The sequence below is a fragment of the Nerophis lumbriciformis genome, linkage group LG04 (assembly GCF_033978685.3).
Source record: "Nerophis lumbriciformis linkage group LG04, RoL_Nlum_v2.1, whole genome shotgun sequence".
In the NCBI taxonomy this organism is placed as follows: Eukaryota; Metazoa; Chordata; class Actinopteri; order Syngnathiformes; family Syngnathidae; genus Nerophis; species Nerophis lumbriciformis.
In genome coordinates, this window is record NC_084551.2 from 61,154,274 (window position 1) to 61,171,574 (window position 17,301).

The 17,301-nt window shown below is 42.0% G+C and overlaps 1 protein-coding gene across 1 annotated transcript in view; it reads right to left on the bottom strand.

Moving 5' to 3' along the window:
- Positions 1-17,301, bottom strand: part of myom3 (myomesin 3) — a 235,039-nt gene that overhangs the window by 107,405 nt on the left and 110,333 nt on the right. Inside the window, exons 11-12 of the mRNA XM_061958714.2 lie at positions 9,614-9,755; positions 4,413-4,612 (exon numbers count right to left, since the gene is read on the bottom strand). Coding sequence (XP_061814698.2) covers positions 4,413-4,612; positions 9,614-9,755 — 342 coding nt within the window. The remainder of the gene's footprint in view (positions 1-4,412; positions 4,613-9,613; positions 9,756-17,301) is intronic.

Sequence of the window (17,301 nt, forward strand, 5' to 3'; positions counted from 1 at the left end):
AGTTCATGTGCAAGCAGCTGCAGGTATCGAGGCCACACAAATAGAGACACAAATAGGTGAGAGGGAGCAAGATGGACGAATGGAGAGCCCGGCTTTGAAGGCAGTGCATCGTATGTCTGTTGCTTAATGATGCATAGCATTAGACCAGGGCCCATCTGCCCACACTGTTAAACATATATCTCAGCCAACATTGCCATCGCACACTTTTACACCTATTGATCTCTTTCCTTGCTCCAAATCGCTAAAGTGGTCTGTTTTTCCACATGGCTTGCTTTCTTTTCACGCTGTAAAAAAAATGTAAGTGCATCACCACACTGCAAAAAGTCAGTGTTTAAAAACAAGAAAACAAACAAACAAAAATTAGGTGTATTTTATTTGAACTAAGCAACATTTTCTGCCAATAGAACAATAAACTTTGGCTTGTCAAGACTTTCCAAAACAAGTAAAATTAGCTAACCTCAATGAACCCAAAAAATAGCTTAAAATAAATATATTCTCACTAATAACAAGTGCACTTTTGTTGGTAGAAAAAAAAAAGTTAGACATTTTTTGCTCAATATGTTGAAAAATATTCTTAAATGAAGTAAATGCTAGTGCCATTATCTTGACATAATGATATGCGCTCGGCATTACATTTCTTGAAAGCAGCAAACTTATACTAAAAACTAATTTATTGTTCTTAATGGAAAGGCAACAAGGCAAGCGCTTGTTACTCTCGGGGTCTCCTAGCCGCTCAGGCAAATCATATGGTCTAAAAATGCATTTTTCCATGGATAACATGACATCATCGCGCCAAGTGCGTGCTCTTTCAGTCAATTAGTGCGCATATATACAGCCCGGCCCCCGGACAAAAATGTTTTAATTGTTATTTTGAAGAATTCATCTGAATGTGCATGAACTATTTCTGTTCAAAATTGTTAGAAATGTCACATGTGAAATGTTTAAATATTAACTGTCAGCTTACTGTACTGTGCCAACTGTACTACTATATGAGTACTAGAGATGCGCGGATAGGCAATTATTTCATCCGCAACCGCATCACAAAAGTCGTCAACCATCCGCATCCACCCGAACTAACATTTAATCAAAACCGCACCCGCCCGTTGTTATATATCTAATATAGATGATGCAAGGCATTAGTGAGGTTATAAAGCTTTTGCCTGTTAAAGAAAGGAGACTGATCCAATGCAGCAGAGACATTCAATGCGTGCCACGCTGTCACGGCCCAGACGCACAGCAGTGCGCAATCATCTGGGAGCAGCGCTGAGCGCACCTCCAAGCGCGCTCGCGCCACTCAAACTGCTGCAGGCAGCTGCGTTCTATCTTGTTTTAACATCCTGTGGCACTCTTCTGGGATCACGGCGGACGAAACTGCTCATGCTCAGGGTGTTTGTGGAGGTTCGGGGTTTTGCACAAATGTGATGCACCATGTTAGATGTCCCGGTTTTGTGACTGTCGTAGACATAAACAGCGTCGCAGCTCTTGCAAATCACGTAGCCAGCATTACTATCATCCTGATTTACAACCTCATAAAAACGAGTCCACGCTGAACTTTTCTGGCCATTTTTTCCCCTGGTCTTTAGTATTCCCTTTTTTAGTTTGTCGCGTACCACGTTTGCTGCCGGCGTTGCCATCTCTTTTTTTTTTCTTCTTCTGTTGTGGCATATGCTGCAGGTGCCTGCTCGTTTTTCGTATGTGGGTAAAAACATTTAACTATGTATATATATTTCCGAATTGGTTTAACTGCCACCCGCCTGAATCTATTTAAAATCTAATTTTTTTTTATTTCAACCGCCCGACCCGACCCGCGGATAAAATCTAATTTTTTTTTATTTCAACCGCCCGACCCGCGGATAATCCGCGGACTCCGCGGTTGTGTCCGCAAACCGCGCATCTCTAATGAGTACCTATTTTGTATTGTTTCATTGAAAATAAAACAGCAAAGTCCATTTGGCTGTCATCTGTTTTAATTATGAGACACAATTGTGTTAAAGTCATGATTTTTTTGTTCATACTTGAAATAAGATATTATTACTTTGAAAAAGTAGTTTTATACTTGTGAGTGTTGATGACACAGCTTTGCAACACTTGATATTCTAGTTTCAAGCATGTTTTACTCAATATAGGTCATCAAATCTCAGCAACAAGCTGTAATATCTTACTGAGATCATTTAGGACCAAAACACTTAAAACAAGTAAAACACTCTAACATAAAATCTGCTTAGTGAGAAGAATGATCGTATCAGACAGAAAATAAGCAAATATCACCCTTATTTGAGATATTTCATCTTACTTAGATTTCACTTTTTGCAGAGCAGCCTCAACTAACAAAGTTGTTCTTTTGTCCGTGGAATGGAGAGCCCAAATAAAGTATCCTACTGTATGGGTCTGCAATTCAGTCTCTGTACTTCTTTTGTCGTGTAACACATGGGCTAATACAAAGTTATGAGTCCCAGCACTTTGATAATGGAGGTAAAAAAACACTCTGAAATTCAAGAAAAACTTCAGCAAAGTACCAAGGTGGCAGCAACATGGCTCTACCCACTCATCTCATCCCATTTGCCCAACAAGAGTCTTCAATAAAAGTCACACTGCAAAAAGTGAAATCTAAGTAAGATGAAATATCTCAAATAAGGGTGATATTTGCTTATTTTCTGTCTGATAAGATAATTCTTGCCTTTTTCTTCCCGGGTCGCCTGGTATTTTTTGATATTTTTCTAATTTTGGCACTACCCGGGACTTGTGGAACTGACTCCCGGGGAAGGAATTTTGACCATTTTCGGCATTTTTTTCGTATTTGGCCTGTTTTTGCCTTTTTCTTCCCGGGTCGCCTGGTATTTTTTGACATTTTTCAAATTTTGACTCTTGGGACTTGTGGAACTGACTCCCGGGGAGAGAATTTTGATCATTTTCTGCATTTTTTCCCCCCAATTTTGGCCTGTTTTTGCCTTTTCTTTACAGGTCGCCTGTGAGTCATCCTGTGGGTATTTTTGACATTTTTCTCATTTTGGCTCTTCCCAGAACTTGTGAAACTGACTCCAAGGGAGGGGATTTTTAACATTGTTGTAATTTTCTCATATTTTGGCCTGTTTTTGCCTTTTTCTTCCCGGGTCGCCTAGTATTTTTTGAAATTTTTCTCATTTTGGCTCTACCCAGGACTTGTGGAACTGACTCCCGGGGAAAGAATTTTGACCATTTTGGGCATTTTTTTCGTAATTGGCCTGTTTTTGCCTTTTCTTCACAGGTCGCCTGTGAGTCATCCCGTGGGTATTTTTGACATTTTTCTCATTTTGGCTCTTCCCAGAACTTATGGAACTGACTCCCGGGGAGGGAAATTTTTACCATTGTTGTCATTTTTTCATATTTTGGCCTGTTTTTGCCTTTTTCTTCCTGGGTCGCCTGGAATTTTTTGACATTTTTCTAATTTAGTCTCTACCCGGGACTTGTGGAACTGACTCCCGGGGAGGGGATTTTTAACATTATTGTAATTTTTTCACATTTTGGCCTGTTTTTGCCTTTTTCTTCCTGGGTCGCCTGGTATTTTTTGACATTTTTCAAATTTTGGCTCTACCCGGGACTTGTAGAACTGACTTCCGGGGAGGGAATTTTGACAATTTTCGGCATTTTTTTTTTCACATTTTGGCCTGTTTTTGCCTTTTCTTCCCAGGTCGTCTGTGAGTCATCCTGTGGGTATTTTTGACATTTTTCTCATTTTGGCTCTTCCCAGAACTTGTGGAACTGACTCTCGGGGAGGGAATTTTTACCATAGTTGTCATTTTCTCATATTTCGGCCTGTTTTTGCCTTTTTCTTCCCGGGTCGCCTGGTATTTTTGGACATTTTTCTCATTTTGGCTCTACCCGGGACTTGTGAAGAAACTGACTCCCGGGGAGGGAAATTTCACAATTTTCGGCATTTTTTTCCCACATTTTGGCCTATTTTTGCCTTTTCTTCCCAGGTCGCTTGTGAGTCATTCCGGGGGTATTTTTGACATTTTTCTAATTTTGGCTCTTTCTAGGACTTGTGGAACTCACTGCTGGGGAGGGATTTTTTTACCATTTTCTGCATTTTTAAACTATAAAAGGTTAGATATAATGACTGAATATGATTAAAATCAAGATCACTGATTCTATGTTAATATTTGAGTGGCTTTCGGGCACCACTGAAGTGGAAAAGTTGGGCCTTGAGGTCAAAAAGATTCAAAACCCTGGTCTAACCCTTTAAAATTGATTACAAAAACCAAGGCATTGCTGTATATGATCTTGTCAAGTTTCCTATGGGAAATAAAACATTTCAAATGTGGGTCTCAAGCAGACAAATTGAGCAAACATGCTCAACTAAGTTAACAGTCACAAGTGTGTAAATGATGACATACTCTGTACAGTAGATGTTTAATGTGTCAAAACTGTTTTACCTGTAGTCCGGGTGTGTTCCAGGGGGTCCTCAGTGACAACAGGGTCAGTAGCCTTAGAGGGGCGGCCCTCGCCGGCCCGGTTGACAGCCCGGACTCTAAACTGATACGTCGCTCCTTCTTTTAGCCCAAACACCGGATAATGGCACATTTTCTGAAGATGCTCGTTGCATCGCACCCACTGGCCTTGACTGAGGTCACATCTGAAAAACAACAAAAGAAAAGAAATAAAAAAACAGAAGAGTTGTGAGAACACTCTTTCACATGTGGACAGATAGAAGCCTCCAGGAGCTGTACTTTGCAAAGCAACAGTAAAGTATGCCAGACTGCACAACACATCTAAAGCAGTAAATACCCCATTAAGACCCATAATAACCTCCAGTGTGCCTCCAAAATGCATTAAAAACGTATTTTCAAAGATAAATGTGGGGGACCCAGATAAGAAAACTTCAACAACAATCTGTTGCCGCATTGTGGCAAACAAAGAGGGATGAGAGGAGTTAGCAAACGATAACGCTGTTGCTAGGGAACTGGCTGCCATACAGTAGAATGTTGTCTTTCCTCACACACCGGCAATGTTACAAAGATATGCAAGAATACAAATATGCGCAAACATACACATTGTTAAGAACAGACAAATGAGTACAGCGTGATTAATTGTTGCACTGTGAGTCCTGCCTCTCGACAGGATGTAGAAGGCTGGTAATCATCAGGCCAGCCATTCATCACACCTGCGTGTTGCCATCCTCAATTTCAGCTATTTACACCGATAATCAATTAGCTCTTTACGCAGCAGGCGGGTCGAGATGACGTTCTCCATCCATCCATCCATCTTCTTCCGCATATCCCAGGTCGGGTCGCGGGGGGAAAACTATTACAACATTCCAGCATTATATTTGTATTCAATTACAGGAAGTGTGTTTATCCTTAACGTTCCTGCCACTTAATTTTATACATTATGCTATCTTTCTTTTTTGGACATATACCACAATAATATCGCATACCTGCCAACTTTTGAAATCAGAAAAACCTAGTAGCCAGGGTCCAGGGGCCGCAGGCCCCGGTAGGTCCAGGACAAAGTCCTGGTGGGGGGTTCAGGGGGGCCCGACGCAAAATGATTATTAGCATTCAGACAGGTTAAAATGTTGCTAAAAGCATCACTTTTCTATCAGTCACAGTGACTTTTCAAAACAAAAATATTACAGCAAAAATCATATGGGTTGATTGACATGTTTATTCTGTAAGCTAACTTCAATAGTTTGAAATTATTTTGACAGTTAATGCCAGTTATCCTGTCAACCTTTCACAAGACTTCAATTTGTTAATTGAAAGTATAAACACTTTTTACAGTAAACAAATGGTAAAACAGTACTAAACAATTCCATAAAAAACAAAATTGGTGTCATTATTAACTTTCTGTCCAAGCTTGTATAATCTACTGCCTTGTTCAATTGTAAAAAATATTCTGTGCCTAAAATTCACATTTCTATCACAATTATCATACTGTAAACATGGTAAGCTAACTTCATTAAAATTAATAGTCCTGTCAATAGCATGGAATTACAATTCAAATGTAGTTTTTTTGTAAGCCTTTCAAAAGAATTCAAAATATGAAAAATTAATGGAAATTAATTTAAGCCATCAGACACTTGAAAAGTGGCACATCACATCTCTAATGTAATCATTTTAACTTTTCAACAGAAATAGCACTGCAAGAATATTAAGGACATACTTCTGTATTTTGGTAGTTATGCTGTCAACATTTAACAAGATTTCTTCAACTTGGACTTGAAAGCATAAATAGTATAAACACTTTTAACAGTATAACAGTACTAAACAATTCCAATAGATAACATTGGTGTCATTACCTTTTTGTGGCTAAAATGTGATCAGCCAGTGCGATTAGAAGTCCATGCTCAATTATTGCCTCCGTAAATAAAACTTCGGCATTTGTCACATCCAAAGAATCTGTTTGGGCGACGAAAAACGTTGAAAGTTTTCCACTTGTATCGCTAGCAACGGCATTAGACTTGTGTTTTTTTGTCCCAACGTGGTCTTTTACATCGCTAATTCCTCCGTGTCCGATCGAAAAATCTTGTCTGCACAAGGTGCAATTCGCGTAGTTTTCACCCTTTTTGGAACGGATAATTATTCCCGGATAGGCTTTTGAATATTCTTCACGGAATGACTGCAGTTTTCTTTTCGGCTTAAGACTCATTTGCGATTTTTCTCCGGCTGATTCCATGATCGTTTGCTCGTTTGGAAACAATGGCCTCGTGCTTGGCAGCGGTGCTATAAATAGCCTCGCGCATGGCATTCGGAATGGCTCGATAGGAAGTTACGGGAAGCAGTGTCGATTGTCATTGTTGTTACGCGATTTCGTGAATAAAACTTTAAAAAAAAAAAAGTTTTTTTAATTAATGAAAAAACTTATTTTTTATCACTACAACCGTAACCCGGAATAGGTTGATGAAAACCGTACTAATTACGGGAAAACCGGAGTAGTTGGCAGGTATGATATCGTACCGTGGCTTTTATGAGGGTTAGGTTCCACCTGCTTCCTTTGATTGACAAGTCAAAGGCCAGGACATCCTTGCAAGATTTGACAGAATGTATTTCGCAAAGGTCACAGGCAAAGGCAGCATTGGTCTCAATCAGCAATCAGCGAGCTATGATCGCATGGAAATGAGCCTCGATCAATAATTATTCTCTCTTCTTATAGTCAATGCAAAACAAAGTCTATCTGGGCCAGACAACTTCATGGTCACACCTAGGTGGGGGCCAGTCCAAGGGATAAAAGTCCAGGTGACTTTGGCTCAACAAGACCATCAGGAGGCGACTCGAACTATAGGATGTGTCGTATTAGTTTTAAGTTTACGGAACACAGAGAGTCAACATTGTAACAGTATTAGGAATAGCCATAACAGTTTCATGGTGTTTTTTTGCAAGAAGAAGGTATTGCCAGGAGTCAGGCTGACACATGAATGTGTGCTCCAGACAGAGCAAAGGTTGAAGCTGAAGAATGAAAAGAGTGAGTGTATTTATTTGTATATTTGCTACAAAATTCTACAATACAATAGCATACATACGCACTTATACATATACATATACACATATATATATATATATATATATATATATATATATATATATATATATATATATATATATATATATATATATATATATACACACATAATTACATACATATATATATGTATATATGTATACATATATACATATATATATATATATATATATATATATATATATATATATATATATATATATATATATATATATAAATATATAAATACACATATATACATATACATATATATATACATATATATATACAAACCCTGTTTCCATATGAGTAGGGAAATTGTGTTAGATGTAAATATAAACAGAATACAATGATTTGCAAATCATTTTCAACCCATATTCAATTGAAAGCACTACAAAGACAAGATATTTGATGTTCAAACTCATAAACTTTTTTTTTCTTTTGCAAATTAACTTAGAATTTCAAAGTAGTTGGGAAAGGGCATGTTCACCACTGTGTTACATGGCCTTTCCTTTTAACAAGACTCAATAAACGATTGGGAACTGAGGAAACTAATTGTTGAAGCTTTGAAAGTGGAATTCTTTCCCATTCTTGTTTTATGTAGAGCTTCAGTCGTTCAACAGTCCGGGGGTCTCCGCTGTCGTATTTTACGCTTCATAATGCACCACACATTTTCGATGGGAGACAGGTCTGGACTGCAGGCGGGGCCAGGAAATTACCCGCACTCTTTTTTTACGAAGCCACGCTGTTGTAACACGTACTGAATGTGGCTTGGCATTGTCTTGCTGAAATAAGCAGGGACGTCCATGAAAAAGACGGCGCTTAGATGGCAGCATATGTTGTTCCAAAACCTGTATGTACCTTTCAGCATTAATGGCGCCTTCACAGATGTGTAAGTTGCACTAATGCACCCCCATACCATCACACATGCTGGCTTTTGAACTTTGCGTCGATAACAGTCTGGATGGTTCTTTTCCTCTTTGGTCCGGATGACACGATGTCGAATATTTCCAAAAACAATTTGAAATGTGGACTCGTCAGACCACAGAACACTTTTCCACTTTGCATGAGTCCATCTTAGATGATCTCGGGCCCAGAGAAGCCGGCGGCATTTTTGCATTTTTGGATGTTGTTGATAAATGGATTTCGCTTTGCATAGTAGAGCTTTAACTTGCACTTACAGATGTAACGACAAACTGTATTTAGCGACAGTGGTTTTCTGAAGTGTTCCTGAGCCCATGTGGTGATATCCTTTAGAGATTGATGTCTGTTTTTGATACAGTGCTGTCTGAGGGATGGAAGGTCACGGTCATTCAATGTTGGTTTCCGGCCATGCCGCTTACGTGGAGTGATTTCTCCAGATTCTCTGAACCCTTTGATGATATTATGGAGTGTAGATGTTGAAATCCCTAAATTTAATTGCACTTTGAGAAACGTTGTTCTTAAACTGTTTGACTATTTGCTCACGCAGTTGTGGACAAAGGGGTGTACCTCGCCCCATCCTTTCTTGTGAAAGCTTTTTTTATACCCAATCATGGCACCCACCTGTTCCCAATTAGCTTGCACACCTGTGGGATGTTCCAAATAAGTGTTTGATGAGCATTCCTCAACTTTATCAGTATTTATTGCCACCTTTCCCAACTTCTTTGTCACGTGTTGCTGGTATCAAATTCTAAAGTTAATTATTATTTGCAGAAAAAAAAAATGTTTATGTTTAGGGACGACGTGGCGCAGTGGGAGAATGGCCGTGCGCGACCCGAGGGTCCCTGGTTCAATCCCCACCTAGTACCAACCTCGTTGTGTCCTGAGCAAGACACTTCACCCTTGCTCCTGATGGGTGCTGGTTAGCGCCTTGCATGGCAGCTCCCTCCATCAGTGTGTGAATGTGTGTGTGAATGGGTAAATGTGGAAGTAGTGTCAAAGCGCTTTGAGTACCTTGAAGGTAGAAAAGCGCTATACAAGTACAACCCATTTATTTATCATTTATTTATCAGTTTGAACATCAAATATGTTGTCTTTGTAGCATATTCAACTGAATATGGGTTGAAAATGATGTGCAAATCATTGTATTCCGTTTATATTTACATCTAACACAATTTCCCAACTCATATGGAAACGGGGTTAGTACTATTCTCACCTCTCAATGTTGTAGCCTTCCACGGGCGATGTTCCATCGGCGCTGGGCGGCTGCCAGGTGAGGAAGACGTAATCCTTGTTTACGTCGCACACCTGGACCAACAGGGGAGACCCAGGACCTCCGACCACTGTGCACGATGCGTCTGAGAATGGAGTCGTGGGACCAAAGTTGAATTGTGTCATCGCCAGTAAAATGTGGTGAAACTTCCAATTAGACAATATCAGTGTTGCAATGCATCCATCCATCCATCCATCTTCTTCCGCTTATCCGAGGTCGGGTCGCGGGGGCAGCAGCCTAAGCAGGGAAGCCCAGACTTCCCTCTCCCCAGCCACTTCGTCCAGCTCCTCCCGGGGGATCCCGAGGCGTTCCCAGGCCAGCCGGGAGACATAGTCTTCCCAACGTGTCCTGGGTCTTCCTCGTGGCCTCCTACCGGTCGGACATGCCCTAAACACCTCCTTAGGGAGGCGCTCGGGTGGCATCCTGACCAGATGCCCGAACCACCTCATCTGGCTCCTCTCGATGTGGAGGAGCAGCGGCTTTACTTTGAGCTCCCCCCGGATGGCAGAGCTTCTCACCCTATCTCTAAGGGAGAGCCCCGCCACCCGGCGGAGGAAACTCATTTCGGCCGCTTGTACCCGTGATCTTGTCCTTTCGGTCATGACCCAAAGCTCATGACCATAGGTGAGGATGGGAACTTAGATCGACCGGTAAATTGAGAGCTTTGCCTTCCGGCTCAGCTCCTTCTTCACCACAACGGATCGATACAGCGTCCGCATTACTGAAGACGCCGCACCGATCCGCCTGTCGATCTCACGATCCACTCTTCCCTCACTCGTGAACAAGACTCCGAGGTACTTGAACTCCTCCACTTGGGGCAAGATCTCCTCCCCAACCCGGAGATGGCACTCCACCCTTTTCCGGGCGAGAACCATGAACTCGGACTTGGAGGTGCTGATTCTCATCCCAGTCGCTTCACACTCAGCTGCGAACCGATCCAGTGAGAGCTGAAGATCCTGGCCAGATGAAGCCATCAGGACCAAATCATCTGCAAAAAGCAGAGACCTAATCCTGCAGCCACCAAACCGGATCCCCTCAACGCCTTGACTGCGCCTAGAAATTCTGTCCATAAAAGTTATGAACAGAATCGGTGACAAAGGGCAGCCTTGGCGGAGTCCAACCCTCACCGGAAACGTGTCCGACTTACTGCCGGCAATGCGAACCAAGCTCTGACACTGATCATACAGGGAGCGGACCGCCACAATCAGACAGTCCGAAACCCCATACTCTCTGAGTACTCCCCACAGGACTTCCCGAGGGACACGGTCGAATGCCTTCTCCAAGTCCACAAAGCACATGTAGACTGGTTGGGCAAACTCCCATGCACCCTCAAGGACCCTGCCGAGAGTATAGAGCTGGTCCACAGTTCCACGACCAGGACGAAAACCACACTGTTCCTCCTGAATCCGAGGTTCGACTATCCGGCGTAGCCTCCTCTCCAGTACACCTGAATAGACCTTACCGGGAAGGCTGAGGAGTGTGATCCCACGATAGTTAGAACACACCCTCCGGTTCCCCTTTTTAAAGAGAGGAACCACCACCCCGGTCTGCCAATCCAGAGGTACTTCCCCCGATGTCCACGCGATGCTGCAGAGTCTTGTCAACCAAGACAGCCCTACAGCATCCAGAGCCTTAAGGAACTCCGGGCGGATCTCATCCACCCCCGGGGCCTTGCCACCGAGGAGCTTTTTAACTACCTCAGCAACCTCAGCCCCAGAAATAGGAGAGCCCATCACAGATACCCCAGGCACTGCTTCCTCATAGGAAGACGTGTTGGTGGGATTGAGGAGGTCTTCGAAGTATTCCCTCCACCGATCCACAACTTCCGCAGTCGAGGTCAGCAGAACACCATCCGCACCATACACGGTGTTGGTAGTGCACTGCTTCCCCTTCCTGAGGCGGCGGATGGTGGTCCAGAATCGCTTCGAAGCCGTCCGGAAGTCGTTTTCCATGGCTTCCCCGAACTCCTCCCATGTCCGAGTTTTTGCCTCCGCGACCGCTGAAGCCGCACACCGCTTGGCCTGTCGGTACCTGTCCGCTGCCTCAGGAGTCCCATGAGGCAAAAGAACCCGATAGGACTCCTTCTTCAGCTTGACGGCATCCCTCACCGCCGGTGTCCACCAACGGGTTCTAGGATTACCGCCACGACAGGCACCAACTACCTTGCGGCCACAGCTCCGATCAGCCGCCTCGACAATAGAGGTGCGGAACATGGTCCACTCGGACTCAATGTCCAGCACCTCCTGTTGCAATGCAGTGACAGTATATATAAACAGTATATATAACTATGAAGACAATATAACATACATCCATAAACGTGAATGCATATGCAAAAGTGCAATGTATTTTTCTGTACAGTAATCTATTTATATTTGCACCTTATTTTGTAAATGCAAACACCCTGCACCTTAATGCTCTTTTATCCTGCACTACAACGAGCTAATGCAACAGAATTGTGTTCTTATCTGTACTGTAACGTTCACATTTGAACGACCATAAAGGAAGTCTAAGCCTAAGTCTAAGTAACACAACATGGAGTCATCATCCCACATGCACGGACTACAGTACCGTATTTTTCGAACTATAAGGCGCACTTAAAATCCTTTCATTTTCTCGAAACTCGACAGTGCGCCTTATGACCCGGTGCGCCTAATGTACGGAATAATTTTGGTTGTGCTTATCGACCTCGAAGCTATTTTATTTGGTACATGGTGAAATGATAAGTGTGACCAGTAGATGGCAGTCAAACATAAGAGATACGTGTAGACTGCAATATGACGCCGGTAAACAACACCAAAGCTTTTAAAGTTCCATTGAAAATATAGAACATTACACACTGCGCTCAAAAATCTATCAAAATGTTTTAGTAGGACTTTGGTAAGCTATGAAGCCACACCGCTTGATGGATTGTACTGTGCTTCAACATAGGAGTATTATTATGGTGTGTGTATAAGGTAAGACATATTATCCGGCTTTTTGTTTCGCAAAATTATGCAAAAACAACTGTTCTTAGCTTCTGGTACCTGCTGATCTATATTTGGGATCTGCATAAGTCCTGAAAATGTGTGCACATCCGCCTTTGCAGTCGATAAGCTTTTTTTTTTTCACTATCTTCTTGTTATGTGACATTCATCTTCCGCTGTTGCCATTTCTAATATAAAGTAGTGTAAAGTTCTTACTTCTATCTGTCAGTAAACTCACCATGAAAGCACTAAAACATACCGGTGTAGTGAGTTTACATTATTCACCCAAAGAACTTTAGTTATTAGAGAGTTCCGGTCGGACAGTTTTTCACGGGACACATTTCGGGCGTTGTTGCACTAGTGAGCCACGGATGAGGAGATGCTGCTCCGTTATTGACTGAAGTCAAGTCTGAATGTCATTAAAACAGTTAGCGCCATCTTTTGACGTCCTTGCACGCTACACCGCTACAACAAAGATGACGGGGAGAAGACGCTGTCGAAGGTGAGCCACGTAAATAAGACCGCCCACAAAACGGCGCATCCTGTTCTGTAAAACATAATCCATGCTACATTTTGACCACCATTACATGTTATGTAGACCAGGGTTTTTCAACCTTTTTTGAGTCAAGGCACGTTTTTTTCATTAAAAATTCCGGAGGCACACCACCAGCAGAAAACGTAAAAAAATTAAATTCCACCAGGTCGTCGTGCCTTATTTTGAGTTTGTTGGTGTTTTCCTGTGTAGTGCTTTAGTTTTTGTCTTGCGCTGTTATTTTGGTGGCCCTTCCTGTTTTGTTGGTGTTTTCCAGTAGCAGTTTCATGTCTTCCTTTGAGCGCTATTCCCCCGCACCTGCTTTGTGTTAGCAAGCAAGGCTATTTAAGTTGTTGCTATCCTTCTTTGTGTGGACATTGTTGATCGTCATGTCATGTACGGATGTACTTTGTGGACGCCGTAAGTTTTTGCTGTCGTCCAGCATTCTGTTTCGATTTACTTGGTAGTGTCGGAGGCAGATATTTACATATATCCGAATTTAAGTGTTACTTCTTTTATTTCATAGTCATATTTGAAAACAGCTCGTGTTTTTCCATTTGTTCTCTTTCTGTTTGTCTGCAAGTAAACTGTGTGTGTTAACCTTGAAGCTTTGGAATGTAACAAAGAGAGATAATGTGCATGTGTTTTGACTAGAGAGATTTAAGAGGGGAGAGGGTTTTTGTCGGGAGGACAGACCATCTTGGCGGCGCAATAGAATGTTCTATGCTGGACTGGTCTAAATGTATACAGGTAAAAGCCAGTAAATTAGAATATTTTGAAAAACTTGATTTATTTCAGTAATTGCATTCAAAAGGTGTAACTTGTACATTATATTTATTCATTGCACACAGACTGATGCATTCAAATGTTTATTTCATTTAATTTTGATGATTTGAAGTGGCAACAAATGAAAATCCAAAATTCCGTGTGTCACAAAATTAGAATATTACTTAAGGCTAATACAAAAAAGGGATTTTTAGAAATGTTGGCCAACTGAAAAGTATGAAAATGAAAAATATGAGCATGTACAATACTCAATACTTGGTTGGAGCTCCTTTTGCCTCAATTACTGCGTTAATGCGGCGTGGCATGGAGTCGATGAGTTTCTGGCACTGCTCAGGTGTTATGAGAGCCCAGGTTGCTCTGATAGTGGCCTTCAACTCTTCTGCGTTTTTGGGTCTGGCATTCTGCATCTTCCTTTTCACAATACCCCACAGATTTTCTATGGGGCTAAGGTCAGGGGAGTTGGCGGGCCAATTTAGAACAGAAATACCATGGTCCGTAAACCAGGCACGGGTAGATTTTGCGCTGTGTGCAGGCGCCAAGTCCTGTTGGAACTTGAAATCTCCATCTCCATAGAGCAGGTCAGCAGCAGGAAGCATGAAGTGCTCTAAAACTTGCTGGTAGACGGCTGCGTTGACCCTGGATCTCAGGAAACAGAGTGGACCGACACCAGCAGATGACATGGCACCCCAAACCATCACTGATGGTGGAAACTTTACACTAGACTTCAGGCAACGTGGATCCTGTGCCTCTCCTGTCTTCCTCCAGACTCTGGGACCTCGATTTCCAAAGGAAATGCAAAATTTGCATGGTTGGGTGATGGTTTGGGGTGCCATGTCATCTGCTGGTGTCGGTCCACTCTGTTTCCTGAGATCCAGGGTCAACGCAGCCGTCTACCAGCAAGTTTTAGAGCACTTCATGCTTCCTGCTGCTGACCTGCTCTATGGAGATGGAGATTTCAAGTTCCAACAGGACTTGGCGCCTGCACACAGCGCAAAATCTACCCGTGCCTGGTTTACGGACCATGGTATTTCTGTTCTAAATTGGCCCGCCAACTCCCCTGACCTTAGCCCCATAGAAAATCTGTGGGGTATTGTGAAAAGGAAGATGCAGAATGCCAGACCCAAAAACGCAGAAGAGTTGAAGGCCACTATCAGAGCAACCTGGGCTCTCATAACACCTGAGCAGTGCCAGAAACTCATCGACTCAATGCCACGCCGCATTAACGCAGTAATTGAGGCAAAAGGAGCTCCAACCAAGTATTGAGTATTGTACATGCTCATATTTTTCATTTTCATACTTTTCAGTTGGCCAACATTTCTAAAAATCCCTTTTTTGTATTAGCCTTAAGTAATATTCTAATTTTGTGACACACGGAATTTTGGATTTTCATTTGTTGCCACTTCAAATCATCAAAATTAAAAGAAATAAACATTTGAATGCATCAGTCTGTGTGCAATGAATAAATATAATGTACAAGTTACACCTTTTGAATGCAATTACTGAAATAAATCAAGTTTTTCAAAATATTCTAATTTACTGGCTTTTACCTGTATATATATGCAAAGCTTTGCAAATATATTACAAAATACCTATTCTGTCTCTGGTGGTTTTTCTACTCAGCTTTAAGTGTCGTAAAGAGCTTGGGAGCGACTTGAATTCCCTGGGAGGAACAACTGGTCCAAAACGCAACAGTAGCCAGTTTAGTTTTACTTATGTTTTGCATAGCCATTCCTATGCTTCATTGCCTTTTCTTTATGTTCATTTTTGGTTTAAGCATTATATACGTTTTTACTTGCATATTGTGATCACAACAAACCATCCTCGTCTCACCCGACAGTCCGACTTTTACAAAGCAATGAACTACCTGCTGCCACCTACTGACATGGAGTATTCCGTGGTTACCCTGCCGAGCTCTACACAGCACAGACACTAAGCAACGACACATTATTTGCAGATTATAATTATTGATTTGAAAATTTTTTTTTGGGACCAATTAGGTGAGGTTGCATCATTTCCCACGGCACACCAGACAATATTTCACGACACTAGTGTGCCGTGAAATATTGTCTGGTGCGACTTATATATGGTTTTTTTCCTTCTTTATTATGCATTTTCGGCCAATGCGACTTGTACTCCGGAGCGACTTATACTCCGAAAAATACGGTATTTGATATTTTACGGTAAAGTGTTAATAATTTCACACATAAGCCGCTCCAGAGTATAAATCGTACCCACGGCCAAACTATGAAAAAAACTGTGATTTATAATCCGAAAAATAGGGTATATATATATGACCCCTTTAATGCGCCTTATAATCCGGTGCGAAAATAGAATGAAAATGAAATGAAATAAAAATAGACCTGACTTGACTCATCGGCAGTGCGCCTTATAATCCGGTGCGCCCTATGGTCCGGAAAATACAGCATATTAAACACAGCAGGTAGACAGGATGAAAGAGATTACAAACCCCGTTTCCATATGAGTTGGGAAATTGTGTTAGATGTAAATATAAACGGAATACAATGATTTGCTAATCCTTTTCAACCCATATTCAATTGAATGCACTACAAAGACAACATATTTGATGTTCAAACCCATAAACTTTACTTTTTTTTTGCAAATAATAATTAACTTAGAATTTCATGGCTGCAACATGTGCCAAAGTAGTTGGGAAAGGGCATGTTCACCACTGTGTTACATGGCCTTTCCTTTTAAGAACACTCAGTAAACGTTTGGGAACTGAGGAGACACATTTTTGAAGCTTCTCAAGTGGAATTATTTCCCATTCTTGCTTGATGTACAGCTTAAGTTGTTCAACAGTCCGGGGGTCTCCGTTGTGCTATTTTAGGCTTCATAATGCGCCACACATTTTCAATGGGAGACAGGTCTGGACTACAGGCAGGCCAGTCTAGTACCCGCACTCTTTTACTATGAAGCCACGTTGATGTAACACCAAGCTTGGCATTGTCTTGCTGAAATAAGCAGGGGCGTCCATGGTAACGTTGCTTGGATGGCAACATATGTTGCTCCAAAACCTGTATGTACCTTTCAGCATTAATGGTGCCTTCACAGATGTGTAAGTTACCCATGTCTTGGGCACTAACACACCCCCATACCATCACACTTGCTGCCTTTTACACTTTGCGCCTATAACAAGCCGGATGGTTCTTTTCCTCTTTGGTCCGGAGGACACGACGTCCACAGTTTCCAAAAACAATTTGAAATGTGGACTCGTCAGACCACAGAACACTTTTCCACTTTGTATCAGTCTATCTTAGATGAGCTCAGGCCCAGCGAAGCCGACGGCGTTTCTGGGTGTTGTTGATAAACGGTTTTCGCCTTGCATAGTA